Below are 23,451 nucleotides of genomic sequence, written 5' to 3'. Positions count from 1 at the left end.
CTTCAGTGCAAGCGTATTTAGGCATAATTCTATTACTCACTGTTGGTTTCTTAAGAAAGCAGTTTTCTTTTTCCAGTAATCACATTTGTTTACTGCAAGCCTTGTGTTTAGAACACTGTCTCAAGTTGTTGGAGCTGTGAGACAGACTGTGGGCCCAAAGAGGGTCAGACACCCTCTCACAGTAGCACTATTCATTCATAGTGTAGTTCGAAATAAACACACACATACACATTGCTCAAGTCTGTCACAGTTTTTGGTCAATGAATGGATTCTCTGGAATGAGTAAATATTCAACGTCAGGTTAAGTGTCACTGCATGATGAAAACTGATACATCTGTTTGTCAACAGGATGCTGTGGACTCCTCTTTTGACCTCTGACTCTCCTCGTCAGTATCACACACTCCCTTCACATTGAGAAGGGAGAGTGTTTTTCCTCATCCTCACCAAGACTTCCTTAAAATCCTCAAACAAAGACACCGTCAAGATGTGGGAGCCCTCTTGGCCTCTGACCAACAACTAAAGATCGGCGGCTTTTGATATGGATCAAACAAGACAAACACACTGCGGTCTGGGTAATGAACACTAGCATTAACTATGTCCTGCTCCTAAGTGCCTGAACGTCAAGAAGAGCCAAGTAGCCACCAGGGAGTGTTTTTAAGTAAATCATGACATCATGTGATTACTTCCTGCTTAAAGAGACATGACTCATTCTTTCATTGTGTTGAAACCAGTGCTGTTAAAAAGTAAGAGCTGGGCTGACCCATTACTTGGTATCTTGAAGAAATATGTCAGGAATGATGGGGCCGGGTTTATACTACAGCATGTGACCACACCTGTATGGTGGGCAAGTCAGGGCATGTACCCTAACCAAACATGAAATGAGTGAATCACTGCGGAAGAGTCATATTTTAAAATATTTTGAAAGCAAAACTTAAGATATCTCTGCAATTAATTATCTGAATGCCAGTAACTTTGAATAATAGTTTACCACATGTTTTAAAGGTTACCCCTTTTTCTCACGAAAATAATTAAAAAAAACAAAGAAAAAAAAAAAACAGACTGGATGACAGGAGCACTGACTCAACCCATGTAAAGAAGTCTCCAAGTCCATGTAATAATGATGATCATTATCTTCATTATCAGTGTTTGCTAAGTTGGTCCTTATTTAAAAAAATGATTGCAGGATTTGACTTTAAGGGGGGGGGGGGGGGGGGGGAGAGAACAGGTTATAGCAGCAAGTCAGGCAGGCTCATTTTGAAGGGTCCACATACCCCAGAGGGAAGATAGTGGCCTCAAGGACAAGGCTGTTGGTAAACTCGTTTTTCTTTTATTGTCAACAAATCACATGTAAACACAAAAACCCAACAGCTGTATCTGTACATCTTTCAACTCTCCTTATCATGTCTCTGGCAATCAGTCCCTGACATTCCCGTTCAAACCAGATGCACCCATCCTTGACCACTGGCCAGAAGGATAGATCTCTTGTTTTACTCAAAATACTGGACACTAGCAACTGTGATACTAGCATTTGGAACTTATTCAACTCACCTATCACATATTTGACCCCCCCACCAGATGAGGGATCAAGGACTAAATAATTTGAAAAACCAAAACCAACCACTAGCAAGAGCAACAGTTTGAGAGAGTAAACAAACAGATTGCTGTTATTTGCTTGCTACCTCCTTTTTTCTTCATTAATGTAGTACGATCTACTTTTACAACCCTCTCCCTCCTTTTCTGTTCCCAATTGTTGTTTTGATTTTCTAGATAATTCCTGTCCCCTGTCTTCTGACGCTAAATGTGTGTGGAAATGTGTTCGCAGTTGAAACCAAAAATCTGAAACCAAAGATCGCTCAAAAATTCAAACACGTTTTATCAACTGTAACTGAACTGAGATAGGGTTCATTCTCCTAACATACCTTTGCCAATTCGGGTGTTTACCCCTCACAAACTAACACGTTCTATGTTGCTATATTGACTAGCCGCACAAAAGGGGTAACATATACACACACACGCACGCACGAACGCACGCACGCACGCACGCACGCACGCACGCACATTTATATATATATATATATATATATATATATATATATATATATATGGGCCTGCGATTGACTGGCGATCAGTCCAGGATGTACCCTGTACTGATCGCTAACTGATCCTGACTGATCCTGGACTGTACCCTGGGATAGGCTCCCAAACCCGCTCCTTTAAGTTTTATAAAAGTTTACATGAGGCTATGGGGAAGGGTCCAATATTTGTGATGATAAACTATGTATATCAGACTAGTGTACAATAACATATTCACGAAATCTAGCATTTTAAACTGGAGGCATTGGGAATTAGCATCAGATTAGCACTCATTACAACACCAAGTGTTTGTAATGATGGCGGCTGATAATTTAGCATTTATAGCGATGTTGTGATAGGCCAAGTGCAGCGAAGAAAAATCTGTTGACAAAGAGATACTTTAAGACAGCTACTAGAGCTGGTATATGAAACCACAGACTGCCAAGCAGTCAAACATAACACTAAGTGCAGATAGAGGAACTGTTGATTCAGAAAATTATGTTAAAAAAAAAAAAAAAAAGGACCTGCCATGCAAAGACAAAAGAAGGGCCATTTTTTGGCAAGTGTGGTCTCTCCCCAAAACTGATGCGGAGAAGGCTGCTCCAACAACAGGAAAGTCGATAGGTCACATTACTATGGCTTCTCCAGCAGTAAATCCCTTGCACAACTTAATTTAATACCAGCCATAATCCCTGATGGTGAAACTGGCTGCTGACGGAGCTTTTATGTTTATTGATTCAGTTTTTGTCTGTTTTCTGCTATCGTTTGTCTGTTTTTCTCCCATTTCATGCCTTTCCATTGTATCATGGGTCAATTCATTGTCATATCATACCAATAAAAATAACACTGCAGCATGTAGTATGATCTGTTTTCAAAGACAACTAATAAATGCATTTTGTTAGAATATATCTTTTCACTCCTTTTTTAACGTCCAAATCATGTTTCTTTTGCATGTGGCTTGTTTACCATGCAAGTCTCAGCTTGAATCATTCATTTCACAGTCAGGATTTCACACTCTTAAGCACTGGTGACAGGTCTGGACATCTGTGATTGGAAACAAATGACATCCACAGACACACACGAGACACTCGTTGCTTTAGCAACAGAGCCATCTACTGTGGCTCTATTTCTGCTGCTTTACACCTAAGCATCATCAGTGTTTAGATCAGGAAAAGAAATAACTTTTGAGATGCAGTAACTCCACTTCCTAGCCCTTAGATCGCTTGGGAATTGGATAAGATATTGATCACATTTTCAATACACCATCTATAGAAAGCCTAGCAGGTCAGCATCTCATTTCTTTAGAGGTATTACCTGTCAGCCAAGCATAAAGATGTCAAGACAAGGGTGTATTTTCTGGTCAATCTCACTCTAGTCCTACCTGGCAGGTAAACCCACTCTTTTATCTACCTTCCACTGCGCTCTCTCTCTCTTCTTTTCCCTTTCACACGGTCACGCCTTTATTTCTTCAGCTTTGCTCAGTTCCCAGAGGAAATCAGGTGCTCCTTGGCAGGGCAGAGAATGCTTACAGGCCTTGTCTCTGTTTTTTTCTGCTTCTCTGTGCCTCAAAGTTTCTCTTTCTTCATTAGTAGTGAGAAGAAGGATGAGGGAAGGATTAGCTCATGAAAGCAAAGGGTTGGTTAGAGAAATAGTGAGGGGGCACAGGGAAGGAGATTCGGCAGTTGGTTGCCACGGCTACTGGAAAGCAGCTGATGAGTCCATGTGATGCGTGCAAGTGTGTCTGGGGTTGTAGGAGCATCTCAGTGGCTGATAAATGGCCTGATACTGCATGTGCAGAAAGAAGCATTTTAACTATCATTAGCAGGATCTTCCCATTCATCAGCTCTGATTAGCTGGTTGCTCCAGTGTTGCACCATAACAAGCTGCAACACTTAATTCCCTGTTGGTGAAACCCCCTTTTATGCATGGCACACACATACACCTTCATTTTTAGTTAGAAAAGGATGGTTGGATTGAACGTCAGTAGCATTGAGACATTGTCAAAAAAGACAACTGCATATAGATATACATGTAGGCCAATAACCTTGGAAGTAATCCATTACATCGATAAGGGTCTAGGGAGATGCTCTGCAATTACTTGGGCGGACAAATGGTTTATTGATCACCGGGGCAACTGTGGCTCAGCTGGAGGAGTGGACATCCCTCCAGTTGGAAGTTTGGTGGATCCTAGCACCTTTCATCTGCATGGTGAAATGTGCTTGGGCAAGATACTGAAGCCCTAGTTGCTCCTGATGGTCTGGAAGACACCTTGGTGGGACTTCTGCTGCCATCAGTGTATGAATTTGTGTGTGTGTGTGTGTGTGTGTGTGTGTGTGTGTGTGTGTGTGTGTGTGTGTGTGTGTGTGTGTGTGTGTGTGTGTGTGTGTGTGTGTGTCTGTGAATGTAATCCGGTGTGGAAAGCGCTTAGAAATGAATGATGAGAGCGCTTTGTATGGAGACCATTTATTAGCCTTGATTTTTCTTTAAAGGGCAGTTTTGGGGCTGTAGTTTATTCTTTATATTTTTCTTGACAGATTTTCAATGTTTACTCATGTTGATCTAGTTATATTTCATATTTGTTCTCTTTCATTCTGAAGGACTGAAAATAAAATTGCTATCACACATGTTAGAATGCTTTGTCAATAATCACCAAAATTTACTTCCAGTCGATGCTTACAACGTCTGAAAGCAAAACATTACTGGCTAGACACAAATATCAATCAGATCATAGCAATCAAATGCACATGCTTTCTGTACGATGGAAATGGAAAGGTGGGCGGCAGTTTGAGATTCTTGTAAATCCTTCTGACTGCCAGGTTAGCTCTGACGCAACCTTTAAGTAGTTCTTGGAAATATAAACTTAGGAATTGTGGTTAACATGCATCTATTTTTAAGTTGCAAATGTGAAACTGTTTTAACAACTCAATTATAAAGCAAGGCATACACATGCAGACAGCAGTAAGCGCCTACTGTCCTGTATATCTCAAAAAAAGTTGACCCGATTTTGTAAAGTGTATTTCAGCTGAATTCTTGGGACCAAATAAGACCAAGTGTAACCATGGCAACCTTGAGCAACCCTTAACTGCAGAAGGACTCCAAGCTGATTACTGTGATGAACTGACTTGGGTCGTCAGCCTGAGTTTTTCAAAAAAGGAGGGACAAAGCTGTCCTGAGTATGAGGACATTACTACTGTTGTGTTGAGATATGTGCAAAAACGATAAAGTGGCTCCAACAGAGGCCGTCCCTGATAATTTCCTCTAAAAATAAAAAACAGCCTTAGGACACTTTGATAAAATACTCAAAAAATATTTCATAGATCCTACCAGACCCTACATACATTCACTGGACTGCAATTCTAGTAAGAGATTTAGTTTTGATGTGGGTGGGACGAAGAGGGTTTTCCCAGAAACAAAAATGAAATGTAATTTGTTATCTTTTTTTCTTGCTTTCAATAATGCAATGGGGTATAAAAATGAAATTACAGTGCATAAAATGATGTTAATCCTCAATCTGTACTTGGAGTCATGTGTCTTGTAAATAAAAAGCGAAAGCAGTGTGACGCCAGGGACACACTCAAGGTCCCATTCACATGCAGAGAGGGATCCACAGGGTTTACTGATGCTAACCGGAAACTTCTCCACACACAGATAGAGAGTATACAAAAGCCTCTTTACACTTGATAGAAAAATCTACTCTCACACAAAAGCCTCTGAGGGTGTGTGAGTGCATGTGTTTGTGTGCAGGCGGGCAACACCCCTACTGAATAGCAATGACTTAACAAAAAAAAATCTAGATCAACCAGCTTTGAACCAGTCCCATCCAGCAAAAGGGAACAAAGAAGGACACGCACTCAGCCAACTGGAAGGTTCTCATAGTTAGCGGAGAGCTGAAAATTTGGGTAAAGACTTTGTTAAATAACATGGTAAATACCATGAGACTCCATATGATGATGTGCTGTTTTAGCACAAAAACAGGATTTGTTAAAAGAATACCAGGGAGGTAGTTGGGTTTCACTGGAAATACCAAACCCTTACTAATGACTGAGAATTTTTGAAATTCCTCATGCCTGAATTACAAAGGTCAGAATCTTTGTATCTTTTCAGGGGCAGGGAGCTGAGTCACAGAGAGGAGAGAATCTGTACAATCAGTGAGCTGAAGGAAGAAAATGCCAACAGGAGAACATTCTTCATGTTTATGGGATTGTTCACATCCAGGCTACAAGAAGACCCAAAACTATATTTTATGGAGAGACACTTTTTTGACCTTAATCATTTTTTTTTCTGTTGACTGACTTGTCATGTGGCTTCCTCTACATTTGAATCCTACATTTGAATCTTGTGATATATCCCTGTCAAAAACCTGGGTTCAAGTTTTATTAAACTTGTCAATTATGTGGTACTAAGCAATACATGGCTCTGATTCAGTGGCAGTGAGGAGGAATCAGTGCAGTAGCATAATGTACTTTGAAAGTTTACATGAAGCTAGTGACCCTGGTCCAATGGTTCCCGAGTCACAAACTGTACACTGTATGATGAGATCAAACCTTGCTGTTGCTGAGCACCTTTCCTGAAAGCTGCAACAACTGTGACAACTTTGCATACCTCTGTAAACACACAAATTCCCGGGCTTATTGAGACATACATCATGTGGTTTTGTATATTGAGCAAGCTCAAAGTTTAGACAGAACCAGTTGCTATTGTCACAGTGGCTGACGTTCCAGAGCAGTGGCTTCGATGTACATGCTGTGACCTCCTGGCCAGAACACACCACAGGATCTCAGTGACATACACATCTGGACATGAAGAAAGACTTGCTGGGACTCACAAAATAGTCCTGTCATGCAGAATGACATACTCCACCCAAGGTGTTGATTGCATTGTTCACATTTCCACTTCAACCGTTTTGTCAATGGTTTTTATAGAAGAGATTATTATATAATTTTAATAATCCTTGGGGTATCAGTAGTCCTTGGGGTATTAGGAGTCCATCAGACTCGACATTCTTTGCATTCGTCTGCCATTTACTTGGACTGTCATCAACAGGGGACTGTCACAAATCATTGAGTTAAAAAAACAAAATGATCAAGACGCAATCACACTTCAAGAGCGAAAAAAATAGTTAACTTAGTCCAAACTCTCCACAGAGAATATGGAATGAACTTTTTCCACACAAACAACAATTTACACTGGAAAACAGTTGGATGTTTAATGTTTTTTTTTCCCTAATATGAATACATACTGATCGTCTGTTCAAGACCATTCACCAGAGTTTTCGTAAAACACAAAAAGAGCTGCAGAGGTTTAAAGGCAAGAGGCTGCTTGTTGAAGGGCAATTTATACTAGATTACCAATGGAAGAATGACACTCAAAACTGTTCTTACATACATTTCAAGGACAAATCTAATTGTGCAGCATATGTGACACAATCTTCTTTTGGTTTCCTCTATGTCAGAACATTTAAATCTGTGTTTTTTCCTATTTTCCTATTTCCTATTTTAGTGCACAATGCTGTAATTCAGCCCAAACGCTTTGCAGCTCTTATGACATTTGTCCTGAAAATTTCCGCTTGCAAAACCTTGTTACAAAAGCTTGAAAACTTGATGCAACAAAATTCCCTGAGGTGCTAAACACGTCATTTCTCGGGAGTCAAAAAAAAACCTCTTGATTGCCTAGTACTCTGTGTCCTCCTCTCCCTTGAGGTCCCACACTTCCTGCTGCTCTTCTACATGTTCCTGCTCTTTAACATCTTTATTATTATTGCTAGGGTGTTTGCAGGAGATCCAGAGATCCCTTATGACTGGAGGCAAGGAGGGATTACTACAGAGCTTGCGTTGAGCAATGAACACACACGCACGCACGCACGCACGCACGCACGCACGCACGCACGCACGCACGCACGCGCCCCCGTAAGTGACAAGGGCACTCATCCACTCCACATGGAAAATATGGAAAATACAAATTACACTTGCTGAAAAGGGTGCATCCATTTGATTCTTTCTGCTCAAAATGTGCATGTTTCATACAGCCAGAATTGTTCTCCTACGCCTGTATGGTTCTTTCACACCCAAGTATTTGCTTGAATGATTGAGATTATTTTTGCTTGGGCTCTAAAATATTCGAATCTGCTGCTGGGAAAAAAAAGGAGATGACAGGCAGCAGATTAACATGCAAAAAGCCTGTCACAATCTTTTGAAACAAGTGTAGTGTTAAGCTGAGGGAGATTTAGGAAAAAACTGAGAAAACTTTGTTTACCTTATGGGGCAAAGCTGTATAAAAAAAAATTGTGTCTCATTTTACCATCTGTATTCATTGAAAAAGTAATTGCCATCATAAAATCTGAATGTTAATAGCTTGAATATATTTAAGAGAAGTAAAGTAATTTATTTCAAAACTTGCAAAAGGCCTTTGAATGCAAAGGCCTCATTGAAACATCCTTACTAAAATTTAGATAAAGATAATCCATTCTTTGGTGAGACTCAGTTTACACATGATATGTTATTCTGACATGTGATTAATGTAGCCTCAGGGGGGCATGGGCCAGTGTCTCCCTGAGCCGGTCCCAAGCCTGCATAAATCCAGAGGGTTGCATCAGGAAGGACATCTGGCATAAATCTTATGCCAAAACCAAACATGCAAATCAAACCCAGCACTCTCATACCTGATTGGTTGAGCCCCGGGTTTACAACGACCGCCACTGGTACCGATGACCGACAGGGTACCAGTGAAAATTGGGCTGCTGTAGGTCAAAGAAGGAGAGGAGGAAGGTGTGTTCAGAAGCAGAGAGAGAAGAGGAAGGGCGATAGTCTGGGACTTTGAATACTAGGACGATGGCAGGAAAAGGAAGAGAGTTGGTCGGCATGATGCAGAGAAGGACGGTGGATATACTGCGTGTCCAGGACAACAGGTGGAAAGGTAATACGACTAGAAGCTTAGGAGCAGCTGTTAAGTTGTACAATCGTGGTACTGTCAGGAAGAGAAATGGAGTAGGAATCATCTTGAAGGAGGAGTTTGTTAGGAATGTTCTGGAGGTGAAAAGAATGTCAGATAGATTTAGGAGTCTGAAACTAGAAATTGAAGGTGTGATGCTCAATGTTGTTAGAGCCTGTGCGCCACAGGTGGGATGTGAGTTAGAGAGGAAAGAGAAGTTCTGAAATGAGTTTGATGAAGTAATGCAGAATATACCCAGAGATAAGAAAGTGGCAATTGGTGAAGGCTTCAATGGACATTTCGGTGCACGCAATAGAGGGGATTAAGAAGTGATGGGCAGATTTGGTATAAAAGATGGGAACGCAGAGGCACAGATGGTGGTAGACTTTGCAAAAAGAATGGAAATGGCTGTAGTGAACACTTTTTTTTGGAAAAGACAGGAACATAGGGTAACTCATAAGAGCCGAGGTAGGAGCATGCAGGTAGACTACATCTTTTACAGACGAGGTAACCTGAAAGAGATCAGTGACTGCAAAGTAGTGGTAGGTGAGGATGTAGCCAAACAGCATAGGATGGTGGTTTGTAGGATGACTCTGGTGACAAAGAAGATCAAAGGGACAAAGGCAGAGCAGAGGACAAAGTGGTGGAAGGGAGCAGCGTTACATGTATTTTCAGGGAGCAGTTGAGAAAGGAGAGCTTCCAGATGACTGTACAACTACAGCTAATGTGATCAGGGAGACAGGTAGAAGAGTACTTGGCATATCATTTGGAAGGAAAGCTGATGAGGAGACTTGGTGGTGGAATGAGGAAGTGCAGGTGTATATACAGAGAAAGCGGTTAGCGAAGAAGAAGTGGGATACTGAGGGGACTGAAGAGAACAGACAAGAGTACAAGGAAATACAGGGTAAGGTAAAGATAGAGGTCGCAAAGAAAAAACAAAGTCCATTAGAGGAATAGCACATGTTAGATGTGCTATGGTCAGAGAAGCCAGACTGAGATGGTTCGGCCGTGTACAGAGGAGGGATGGTGAATTTATTGGTAGATGGATACTGGAATTGGAGCAGGGGGTCTAGAAGCTGACCTAAAAGAAGATTTATGGACCTAGTGAGAGAGGATATGCAGTTAGGTTGTGTGAGAGAGGAAGATGCAGACAATAGGGTTAGATGGAGAAGGTTGATTTGCTGAGGCGACCCCTGAAGGGAAAAGCCAAAAGGAAAAGATTCTTACATATGATTCTCACCTGAGCTGTTATTTTATTTTTATAGATGTTGATAATGGCCTTCTAAGTATTTGAAATGTATTCCCCCCCATGGCTAGTGCCTAATTCTTCTGCGATCGTTATAACAATCGCAATGTTTTTTTTACATTTTGTGGGCATACTCAACAGTGCACAGTAGGAAGGAACCCACAAAAAGAGGAAATTTAAACATTAACCCAACCCTCTTTAATGGTGACACTTTCTGTTGTTTGTGCCAACACCAGTGTGTTAATTTGTTACATATTGTTCTGCATTTGGACCTTGAAGTTGACAGTGCGTGTGTGGGCACGTGTTGGGCCGGCAGTGAAGCCATGAATTAAAGAGGAGATTAATGAGTCAGAACATGAAGGCTCAGACGCCAATCTGTTCCCACTCTTGGGGCTGTCTCTCCACAAAACCCCATTCTGTCACACACACACACACACAAACACCCCCCCCCCCACACACACACACACACACACAAAAGATTCAAGACTGACTGGGTCTGGCAGAGATAGCACATGAAAGAGTAAAGAAAGATGGAAAAACCCAAACAGTACAATCCTCCACCCTGTAGGCCATCACCCGACCCAGACACTTCAGCACCTTACCCCAAGATTTGCCATCTGTCCAGACAGAAGACACGGAAAGACATTGAGAGGGAGAAAACAATGAGCGTAACTGAAATAGATGGGAAAGGGGGACGTCAGGGAGAGGTGGAACGGGACCAAAAAAGGGAACTGAATGAGGGGGACATGATGATGAACTGAGAAAAAGAAAAAGTGAGATTTCTCCATCAAAGTACAGCAGTTCACTAGACAGAGTTTACATCTTGTCTACAGGCTGAGCACAGATCAGCTGTCTTTTTATTATCCGCTCTCCTCTTTCAGGGGCACCAAAGTTATCTTTGGTCTTTATTGCTTCTACCCCCCATCGGCCACTCAAATAAGCCTATGATTAATATAACAATGTTGGCCTTCACGTTTTATCATCATTTAGTCTGTGTGCTATATAATATTGGGTGCAGCATCACCATGAAACACTCATCAACCCTTCTCTATCATCTCGGGACTCCAATGCTTTAATACATGCCATGAGACTCACTAATCCCGTGATATGCCTCATAATCTGATCACAGATATGAGAATAGAGAGAGGAAGACACAGGAAGGGAGAAGGATGGTACGGCATAAAATGAAATCAGAGGATGTGAGTACATGCATAAATATGGAGGGGTATTTTGATATGTATGGCAGGAGAAAGCGTTGGCTGCGGGCTGAAGCAGAGAGGTAAAATATAGAGAGGAAGATGAATGAGAGGAGAAGAGACACGCTTGTGACCTGATTTCACCACTAAGCCTTGGAGAAGTGGAGCAGCACACGCAAGCAACCGGATGCAATGTTTTCTCTTTGCGCCACAGACACACTTCTGCATTAACACAACATGTAACATGCACAGATAGCAGTGTGCAACCTGCTCTGTATGTATGGAGTAACCTATTGACCTACATGCTGCATCTGGCTGAGTCACTTGCCTACCCAGTCTGACACTATCAACGTTTCTGACTACCTTGTGTGCCCTACCTTCTGCTCTGAGATGTAGATCACACATCCCTGATGTGTGTGAGACTGTCTTTCAATGTGTATGTGTGTGTGTAAAGAAGGGGGGCTGATGTCTACCGCTCTGGCAAAGCTACTGTGGCTGTGTAGCGTGCAGGCAATATAGACACCCACACACTCATTTATTACACAGCTGGATATCTGACCTGTATGTAAACACCATCTGGATATGGAGCACACGGAGGTGTCGCTGCTGTGTGTGCACTCAACGAGTTGACACAGAGAGATTTGGCCATGGGCAGTCTAAATGCTGCAGTTGTAGCCATTAGAGACTATTGGGAAGTCTCAGTCTAGGAAACATCCATGAGCTTTTTCTGGCCATAAATAACATATGTCTGTCCAAATTGACAACACACAAACATTGATTTTTTTTTTAACCCCCAAAAAAGGTTCAAGTAATAAAGAAAGTAATGTGATATAAAAAACACACTAAATCCCAATATTTTTAAAAATCTCAAAAATAAAATTGTGAAGATGATAATTTTGTCCCAAAACAAAATTTTGTGGAGAAAAAAACCAACACTTACACGATTCATACAGTAATACCAGTAACAATACATTCCTTCTGTTAAATTTAAACCGGGCAAATATAGCTGCAGCTGAATGATAGTGACAATATAAATTGTTATATTGCTGGAAAGTATGGTAATGACACTTCATGGAGTGTGTGTGTGTGTGTGTGTGTGTATATACATATAAACACACACACACACACACACACACACACACACACTAGATAGATTGAGACACACACACACTCCCACACGCAGTTATGTCAACTATATGACATTTAGCACTGTTTACTAAAAGAACATGAATATCAGGAATAAATAAACAGTGCATTTAAAATATTTGTCCTCAATCCCACAGCTACTTTCCTATATCAGGGCAAATGCCGAACTACAGAATGCTGCAAAGCGGAGCAACTGCAACACAAATATGGCAAGGAGGCCAGAATTGAGAAGAAAGGATCAAATCATTAGACTTCGAAATATACCTGTATTTAACCAACTAGTATTCCTTAGGATCAGCTGAAGAGATCTATAGCCTAATTGTAGCGTATCTGTCTGCATTTAAATGTTCCAAGACTCCAGGTCTAGTTATTAAATACAAACACATGCAGGGACAAGGTGGGCAGAACCATCAGATCAGAGGGTACCTTTACACAGCCGGTCAGATGGGCAACTGCACCTTCACAGACTGAACTATTAGTAAAATATTTTTTTTCCTCCATTTATAGAAATGTAAAATATAAATATAGATTTAAGGCTTTAGCATTACATGAATTGACAAATACATTCTGAAAACTCAGTCAAACAGATCTGTCAGATCGACATTACACTTTGTACTGGTCAAATTCCATCACATCACCACCTCAAAAGTCTCGCAAGTCTCCAATTATAGGACAAACATGCCCTTGATTTTATAGTGATGAACCCAAAGGAAACATAATGATACAATTGTCTCTTCCATTTTCGGTGTGCCAGATCAAACAAATAAATACTTTACCTTTGATGGATACAAACTGCATTTGACAATGGGACATATCCATGCTTGGCTAGCTACATTAATTCAAAACATTTGGATATCAGTCTCCATAGAGCCAAACAACCAAAACACAGTCGCATATTAATGGCCCATTGACAATAAATGCACAATATTGATTCAATGCGAACAGGGTTTGTGGATACATTGTCCTTGTGTGGGGTTTCATCTTGATTGGCACGTCTTTTTTCCAGTCATGGTTCAGTCTGCAAAGCGACAACACACCTGTGGGCACAGCTAATGCACCAGGGAAGCACATTCCTGTGTGTGGGTGTGTGTGCGAGTAGCCTCGAGGCCTTTGTTTGAGATGGTCACATGACTTGGCGCCATCTCCTCCCTTTTGCAGCGTATCACAATACAATACGACATTCAAATGTGTGAGACAAGAACAACCTGCACTGGACGTTTAAAAACCATCAGCTGATGGAAAGTGGGAGCTTTGGTTGAGGCCCGATTGTTAAAATGCAACAGTGGGGGACACAAAAATCTCTTTCAGGACTATTCACACGTGAGCCCTTCACAATGAGAGGGCAGAAGAGAAGGATGGGATGGAGGCAGATAAGTAGGGAAGAAAAACAGGGATGAAGGGAAAGATGAAGTAATGTGACAGCACTACAGGAGGTGCTGAGGAAGAGGGTGGTAAGGGGGGGAATTGATTGGGCTGATGACGATGTCATGGGCTTTCAGTTTCAGTAAACAAACTAAGAAACACAGGAGAAAGGCATGGCGACAAGGGTAAGAGAGGCAAATGATGGGACTGGGGAGGCATCTCTGGTGCGGCAGATGTTAAGACTATACAGTCTTGACAAACAAGGGGACATGCGGAGATGGGGAGAGAGGAGAGGTAGGAAAGGCGGAAATAAAGTGGCTCAAAATGATGAGTTGATGTAGCAGACAGGGGAGGGAGGGGGACAGATAGAAGACTATGCGACAGAAATCGATCAGTAGTAGGGGAGTTGTGTGCGTGAAGGAGATGGAAGAGCAATATATTCAGGAGAAAGGTTGGAGCGGGAGGTGGAGGGCGGATGCAAAGGTCCCAAGGGTGAGATTTCCTGCTCTTCACTGGTAGTGCAGTCTGACAGGCGACTGTGTGGATCTAACTGCCTATCCTATGTGCATGTTAATTACAGAGCAACAGAGAGGGGGAGGAGAGGACGAGAGAGTAAATAACTCTATGTAGGGGGAAGCTCAGGTGTCTCCTTTTTCAAAACAAGTCAATGGTCTGCCTCCTTACGCCTTTAATTATAGCCACACTGTCTAACCCACTTTGCCGCACAGTCATACATTTAATTTGGGCGCTGTTCAATGATCCGTCTGATCATTTAAGTTGTCCGCGACTGCAGCCGGTTCTAAAGCCTTTGACAATTTGTTTCAGGCACTCAAGCGAAATCTGTTGTCTTGTTTCTTTGAAGAAGAAAATTCTCGGTAAGTTTCCGCAGCAAATGCAGTTTTGATGTCTTAATAAATCAAAGTGCGAGTGGTTTGTGATATTTATTAATATATAACAGCAAATGAAATTATATAGATTTAGATATACAGGAGGACCAAATTAGCATGAGAATGCAAGGAATCTAGGAAAATATATTATTAGCCCCACATCTGGGCTACAATAATTAAAACTCAATCGTAAATGACTTTGGATAGGCCAAATTTTGTGTGCACATATGGTTCAGCAGCCTCTGGTACCGCTTTGCTTTGCTTTTGGAGACCATTTTAAGAGGTAGATTATTCTATATCTGGCGCTGTCGGAAGTGCTTCTGTCATTAAGGTATGCTTAAAATAGTTAATAATGGGACTTTACTCCACAAAGGAGTATGTTACAGGTAATGAATACAGAGAAAATAATTATCAGAAATCCCTATGGTTAACACTGAGGTGTACAGAATTCTTTAAAGGTTAATTTTGCCCAAAGACTTACAACAACAGTATATCGAAGCCTACACTAAAAATAAGCAGCTAACCTTCACTGCCTCGAGTCATTTTTCTTGCAGTTAACTTTTCTTTGACCTTACACAGACTGTCAGCAGCATGGAGAACAATTGGGCTAATGGTCTCCTTCTTCTTCCAATGCCCCCCTACCCCCACCCTGATTCTTATACGCATACTGTTCCAGTCAACCTTCCCCAAACCATGGCAGCTTGAATCCTCTAAATGAGTTTAGCATTTATTAGTCTGTCAAAGGGGGGAACATAGTTTCCCCTAGTAGCAGGTCAAGATATTATTCATCTATAATTGGTAATAACCCTGTACCCTCACCCTGAGGCAACTCAGTCACCTCTGAGTAATCACTGCTATCGCCTGCTCTGCTGCTGTAGACAGCAAAGATTACGTCCACAGCCCTGTCTTTCCCTCTCCTGTCTGCCACGGCACTATTATCTGACATGATATGGTTTTAGTCCTGCAGGCTGTGAAAGGACAGTCTGACTTGAAAATATCCATCCCACTTTCAGAGCTGCTGACATGTACTGAAACATCCTAGACATGAAAGTGACTTAAGCTGTGATAGTACTCTACTGTCACTCCATCACTCCAGTAGCAAAAAGGACATTGTCACTGGTGAGGACTAGAGCAATAAGAAAATTAACTCTGAATAAAAATTATTTGAAGGTGAATTTAATCACGGTGTGAGGAATGGCCGTTGGTGAGTGCTGACAGAAAAAAAAATACAGAGTCTGTCTGTAGTGTAGAGCATTTAATACGATAGCAGACACACAGCTCTGTTGAAATGCTTTATTTATTCAAAGCACAAAAAAAAAAAAAAATCAATACTTTGCTGTTTTTGTCTTTAACAGTGCAAGTAAAAGAATCAACTCCTCATGGCTGACAAAATGAGATCATGTTTTGATTGTTTTTTAAAATGACATACAATTAAAGATTGTCATTTCACTACAGCTAACAAACTCAGACATTAGCAATTAGGAAATCATTTTGAGGTCAATGGGTGTCTGATAATAGCCCTTTGAACATTGCAGATACTGTAAATTTAGAGCTGCTGGGAAAAGAAAAAAAAACACATTTCATGATCTGGCAACAGTTTGGGGATTTAGAAACAACCACTTTCTCCTTGTTCCCCTTCCATAATGCAATCATTTCAATGCACCTCACCAAAACCAACATTATCACAAGACAGAGAGATGGTGCGACTGAGTAAAAGAGGGAGAGAATGAGTGAATGAGTAAGTGAGTGAGTTAGAAAGTGACCTTGGTGTTGCAGAGCAGACTAATATTTCATCAGCTACCACTAAGGGCACACCTGCCTCATAGTAATACCCCGGCTTCCACATCTGTCACTGGCTGTGTGCTTTATTCCCGCACAGAGGCATCGATGGAAGGAAAAAAAAAAAAGAAAAGAAGAAAAAGGTCTCATGTGGTTTGACACTCAAATACTGGTAGATTTCAAGGAAAGAGTAGGTTGAGATATACTGACATTGTGACAAGAAAGCGATGCAAGCGCTGAAACCAAAGCCAGAAAAGCAACAGTTTGGGGAAGAAATTATAGGGGTTTTCTCTTGAATTTGAATGATGCAGCTTTGGACTGCCCCTTGCATGTGCACGAAAAACAACATCACAACGTGGGACACTGCTCTGACCAAAGCGCTTCCTATCGGCAAAGCATAATAATTACATGACACAGAGAGGAAGTGGCATCATGTGCCCAGTGGTAGCCATCAGCAGAAGTGAAAGCATAGCTGAAGATACACTCAATATGCTGATCCATTCAACTTTTCAGAGGCAGTCCAAGTCCTGGTCAAAGTGACATGCAAGACACTAACCACAAGCAGCTTCAGGATGTTTTTGGTCTTGTTCAAGCGTGTGTTTTGCAACTTTGGCAAATAATTTTGACTGCGTGAAACTTTGAGCTCATGTCAGATGTGCTGAGCCAAGTATTATGACTACAGTGTACATACAGTATGCATTTTTTGGAAGGACAAGGATCAATAAATCATTAGATCAAAACTTCAGTAGATGGATCTGCGTTCAACATTAATATACTTACTGAAAACTGTCAATTGGATAAATTGATACTTTTGCAAGGACACGTACTGTTCCATCTCAAAAGTATGCAACAACACCCTGAAAAATCAACAATTAGTATTGCTAAGACTTCTGTGCTATTTGCACAATTCATGTAAAAATCAGTCAGCACATTGTGGCACCGGATTATAATAGATCACTTACAATCACAATACTGACATAACAATTAAGTCAGTCGGATCTCCAGAGTTAATGCCAGCACCATTTATTTTCTTTTATTGCTGGGGGCACCTCAAAGATGGCCAAACTGTTTAACAGCAAAGAAAAAAAGAAATAACATATTATGAAAAAAGAAGCAAACACTGACTCTAGCCAATTTTGTCACATTTTGGCAACACAAAGTAGAAGTGGTACTTTTCTGGTTTAACTTTAATTTCATTAATACCATGATAAGAGCTTGTTACTCTTATTCACTTAATGGACATGGCGATTTAATTACCCCAATCTTGTACAAATATTTGCTTATAATGAACTTACAGTATCTCTTCAAGACAGAAAAGCGGAATAAAGCATATTACAAAAACTGTTTTTTTTTAGTCCTATCCTTTTTTTTGAAATGTCCTCTCTGTGGGCCGATTAAAAGAATATTCTATTCTAGTGTTTACATTATCAAACACATCCAGTCACCCCTAACTTCCTCCGTCTTACAGAATCTCTTAAAATTCAGTTCTATAATGAAACCAAGAAGGCCACCAATATACTACACCATTGCCACATCTTGCCCAGAGGGATTTTTACCCAGGTGTACTGTTCAGTCACAAGGATGTCAGTTTCCATAGGATCAACCTTTGACCTGGCCTTCCACAACACCAGAGTAAACAGAAACAGCACCTCCCTTTGCTCCTCTTCTCCTTCATACCATCAAATGACTGGCACAAAGGACAAGCTGACCTTAACGGTCCCTGACGTGCACGCACACACAGGCACTGTCAGTACCAGGACGGCCCACTTTGAGCTAACCCCAACGAAAAATAGGTCTTTCATCTGCAGGCAGCTGCCTTGATGAAGACCACAGCAGAAGGGAGGACAGGGCAAGGAGGGGAGGAAAGAAGAATGGACAGATAGTGGAAAAAAAAACAGAGCCAATCAAGTGAATGCAGTAAAACAAAGGGCTATCTGTAAAAGGCCCTGACTTCATCCCACTGTGATGAGGGACCTTCGATCCCAGTGTAAAGCCCTACAAAGCTTGATGTAGCCTGTTAAGCTTCCCTTCGATTCAGTTCATTGAGATCCATGCTGTTGATCAATTCGCGAACAGATGAACTAGCCGCTGACCATGCAAACAGACCCTAATTACTGCCTTTTGGCACAATGGCATTTTATACTTGTGCTGTCCGCAAGATTCTATCTATAACAAGCGCTTTCCTCCTCAGCTGGTCGCTGGATAAACACCTGTGCCCGATACAGTATTACGAGTTCTTGATACAGCGCCTTTATGTCTTATATGCGCCTGTTGAACCCTGTATATGAGTTAATACACAATGCAGTGGATTATCCTTCCTTGAGAAAACCGCCTCTTTGCCACTGATTGTGTCTGGAGGTCAGACCAGGCTGATAGACAAGTCTAACTGTTCAGATAGAGGACGCAGCTGTCCAGGCAGGCACATACAAGGTAGCAACACTCTTGAGCAAATCTTGTCTTTCATTATTAAACAGGTCTGCAAAGGCTTATAAGTACAGACAGGTCATTAGATCAACATAAAGCTAGAGCATCATTCACATTTTCCAGACATCACGGGAAAAATGTTGAGAGAATATTTCCCCTTTCCCCCTCCAAAAGCTTTTTAGTTTTGCTGCCATCTCGATGATGTAAAAAAATAACCACATTTGTTTTTATGTTTTTACCTTGGCTTTGAATCCACTGACATATTGCAGTTGTCATATGCGTACACACAATGATGACGAGAAATCTTTTCTTCACAGACCAAACATCGTGGAAATAGGGATTACTATTGTGGAAATCTAGTGATTTCCTGGTTAGTATTTTTTTTGATCACTATGACCCTATGTTCCCTATACATAGGAAAATCCACATCATAACAGCCACTACAATTGGCGAGAATTAGGTTTTTGGTTGTTCAATGGGCATGGCATATAGTGGTGGATATCAATATATGAATATGGTATTGGTGCATTTTACTGAGAAATTGTGTTATCATAAGTTGGTGACCAAAGCCTGCGCCGGCTGTCACCTCACTTATGCCTAAATCTTAAACACAGTGGAATATAATTAGATACACTGTCAGTCTGTGACTGTAATACAAAAAAATATTGGCTCATATAATTATCCAATAAACAGGTCTATCTATGTAAAAATATTGAACCTAATTTTCAACTAAAGCAAGAGCTTGTCTTGCCTATGGAACAGAACCTTTGAACGGAAATGCTAAAAAACTGGATAACCAAGCAAATATGGTCTGAAAAAAACTCAAGACTATTTCTATGCATGCATGTGTTTGTGTGTGTGTGCGTGATGTGAAAGACTCACCCATCCTCCTTGGCTCTGGATCCACGGCTCAATATGGTTGTCCAAGTAAACCGTCATCCATTCAATGATCCTGCTCACCAGTGAGCTCATCTCCCTCTCCACACACTCGACGCACAGCGCCCCACCAAAAGCGAAAAGCCCCACGATGCGGCCCCAGTTGACGCCATCCCGGAACACCTCATCCATCACATTCTCAAAGCTTTGGTAGGCTGTGGCTGGCGTGATGTGCAGCTGGTTGTGCAGATCGCTAAAAGCGCGGGCGTAGCGCAGCTCGAACTCGTTGGCCGAATCCCGGAGGGCTTCTTTTACTGGATTGAGAGTCAATGCCGATGGCAACCGTTGCTCCTGCCCCGGCAATGCTGCTGGGGTCCCAGTACTCGTGCCATTAAAAGTCCCATTGGCGTGTGTGGCAACTCGCTGCTCCTCACCTGATCCCTCCTCCCCACCATCAGTCCTGTTTGGAGGCTCTATGATTTCCATTTGGTTGAGAGGATAGTTCCTCTGTGAGAGTCTATAAGCAATATAGAAAACAACTAATTCTCTATTTTGAGACATTGTGAATTTTAAATCAGCTTCTCTATATGGTCCAATCTGGGTCCTTCCCTCTCTTGGTAGAGCCTTGTTGTCTTTGAGTGAATGCACACTGCCAGGATTTCTGTCTTGTGTTCCTTCTGTTCAGACCACCATGGTCAGCTGATGTCAAGACACTTGGGGGACGGGAGTAAAACCAAACCTACACAAGGCTGACAAATCAGCTCAGGCCCTGTCGAGAGACAACAACAAATGGTCAAAGTCTGGATAGTCTATAGCATGCTGTGTTAAAAGTGTGTGGGGGAAGGGGATATATCTCTCTAAAATTAAATTTGGACAGGTAAGGTCGAAGTGCAGCTCTCTAATTGGGCTGTTACATATGGACCAGATGGCAATGAAATTAATGAGACAATGGTGGAGCGGATATGTGTGCACCAGCCAATGAGAAGGAAGAGAGACAGTGTGAGATAAACAGAAGGGGGGGTATAGAGGGCAAAGTTGAGGTGATTCGCATTCAGTCTTGAAGGTCCACACAATCGGCAACTCTCATGTAATCACTGCCCTCTGACCTCTGGGGCACATTGTTTTTCCTGGCTTCAAGCAGCATCCAGTCACATATTATATCACAGTGATACATGTCACACAAATGACTAATTTCAAGCATACTCATACTTATCAGTGATAGGATTTAGTTTTAAATTACACCATTTTCAGTCAACCTACTTTTCAGTTTGACACTTCTTCTTGACTCTTATGAAGCTGTGATGTGTTACAGTGCTCTTTGTTCTATATGATGTTACACATCATGTGCCATCCTCTTTGTGACATCACATTCTCTTACATTACATCATAAAATTACTTACCGTAAATGACGGCATATGAGCAGCTACTTTTTTTCCCACGCGCTTTGAGAACTGCGGCTTGTACTACAATGTGGCTAATTTATAATTTTTAAAGGGTAATTATGGTAGCTTCCTTCAGTCAACACCATCACAGTGGACAAATGAGTGGGCAAGTGGGCAAACCCGCATTTACAATAATTTCTAAGATCAGCCATTTTGCGCTTTTGCACACACCAACATCATGAAAAAGACACAGAAATAGTGTGGTTTTCAAGTTGAAAGTGATCAGTCTGCCTGTCGAAGAAGGAAATAGGGCTGCTATGCCCAAGTTCAGCATATGTTACGAAAAAAAGCATTTGCGTATGCACCAGTAATTGAGATGAGAGATGAGAACAACTTTATTAATCCCGAAGGAAATTGTTGTGCCAGAGTTTCAAGTAAAAACATAACAGTAATAGATAATAGTGGAAAGGAGGAAGAATAAGAAATATATGAAATATAAATTGTCTTAGCTGTCTTAGCTGTTTTTGTAGATTGTAGATTGTATTTTTTTTTTGTAGATCTTTGTAGATCTTATCGTCATTTATTCAATCAAAAGTTTTCAAAAAAAATCTTTCCTGGAACATCTTGCTGCGTAAATATCTCATGTTTCAACAGGGACAACTGTGCTGCAAGTGAGTCTTATTTATAAAAATAGTCAATATAATACAACACTATAAAGAATCCTGTGATTTAGATACCATAGTGGCATTACAATTACAAACACATCACTCACTCACATAAGCAACAACAGGAGCAGCCTCACACTAACTGAATATTTCACTGAAGAAATGGCTGATTGTAATTTGTTAGTGATTAAAGCGAAATGACTCATTTTCTTTTTCCCGCTTCTGAGATGATAGCAGAGATGACTTTCCCATGAATCAAACTGCCTCCTATCTTTATCTTAGTGACAACCATCTTTGAGGATTCAAATTGGAAAAAAGACTATCCTGAGTCAAACATAGTTATTCCTAATGTAATGTGACCAAATTGTTAAGCATTTGTATAACAATCAAAAACCCATGGACAATATTAGACATACATCTGTGGTTTTCTTTGATCACAGTTTAAAAGTTTGTATAGTATGTATATACCCTGCATGCTCTCCAGCCTATTCCACCTTTGTCTCACAGAAAAGGAAACCCTTCAATGTCCTTGGGGGTTCTCGATCATCCAGGTCATGGTGAATTCTTGTTGAGATCTTGTCTTGGCAACTGGACTTGAACGTCTTCACTTTCGCCCATCATCCGAGAGGCCTCATCAGTTTTCTTCAGAACTAAAGAAGCTTGGGTGAAACGTCTTCAAGGGAAGACGTTCAAGTCCAGTTGCCAATGTTTTAACGACTGATAACAAAAGATGGATGACAAAACAAAGTCATTATTTGGCAATACAAAGCTGCATTGGTAACTTACAGGATCATTCATTTGCGCGTGACAGCAGTTCTTCCATTTAAGTATAAGATCATAGTTGTCTAAGACACACTGATGTGCTGGGCACTGTTTTGCTGACCGAGAGGTTCTTTCTAAATAAAGGAAACATTCTCGTAGATAAAAACAACTCAAGACACCAGCGTAATACTGCAAGGTGCAGTAAAATCTGCCCTCATTAAAGATTGATGTCGATATCCTGTGGCCAGTACACTGAGTCTAATTGAGCCTCAGCCCAGCAACAAAAGATATCAGCCTTTAGTCTCTGTCCCTGACTGGAGGGACAAAGACATGCCGATTATCCCCCACCGCTGCTTCTAAGAACTGTTCTGTTAATAAGACATTGAAAGAGATACATGTGGCCGTGCGTGTGTGCGCGTGCGAATCTCCATTCAAGAATTGCTGGAAATATTACATAATAGAGAACTACTTCCTATTCGCGATTAAAGGTTCCTCGCCAAACGCGCCTAAGGATCGGATCGGAGGCGCGGATGAGGAGCCACGGGGAAGCCGTGTTTACAGTGACCACATGGTCCCATGCTGCCAGCACGTGGCTCGGGTTTTAATAGCCCCACGCTGGTGTAAACACCGTGCAGCACCTTCTGGAAAAACAGCGAGTCGCCAAAAAAAAAAAAAAACAAGCACCCAAACGCCACATTTTTAATAGAACACTCGCTCAAATATCGA

General features: G+C 41.3%; 1 protein-coding gene across 1 annotated transcript in view; it reads right to left on the bottom strand.

Annotated features, from left to right (window-relative positions):
* bcl2l1 (BCL2 like 1) overlaps nt 1–23,451 on the bottom strand; it is a 30,671-nt gene that overhangs the window by 5,893 nt on the left and 1,327 nt on the right. Inside the window, exon 2 of the mRNA XM_086159830.1 lies at nt 19,923–20,685. Within this exon, the coding sequence (XP_086015956.1) occupies nt 19,923–20,477 (555 nt within the window). The 5' untranslated portion in view covers nt 20,478–20,685. The remainder of the gene's footprint in view (nt 1–19,922; nt 20,686–23,451) is intronic.

This window comes from Fistularia commersonii, chromosome 14 (genome assembly GCF_037954325.1).
Source record: "Fistularia commersonii isolate RoL2024-O1a breed Wild chromosome 14, RoL_Fcom_v1.0, whole genome shotgun sequence".
Classification (NCBI taxonomy): Eukaryota; Metazoa; Chordata; class Actinopteri; order Syngnathiformes; family Fistulariidae; genus Fistularia; species Fistularia commersonii.
Note: the sequence above shows the minus strand (reverse complement) of the source record. Positions and strands in the feature narration are given on the sequence as shown.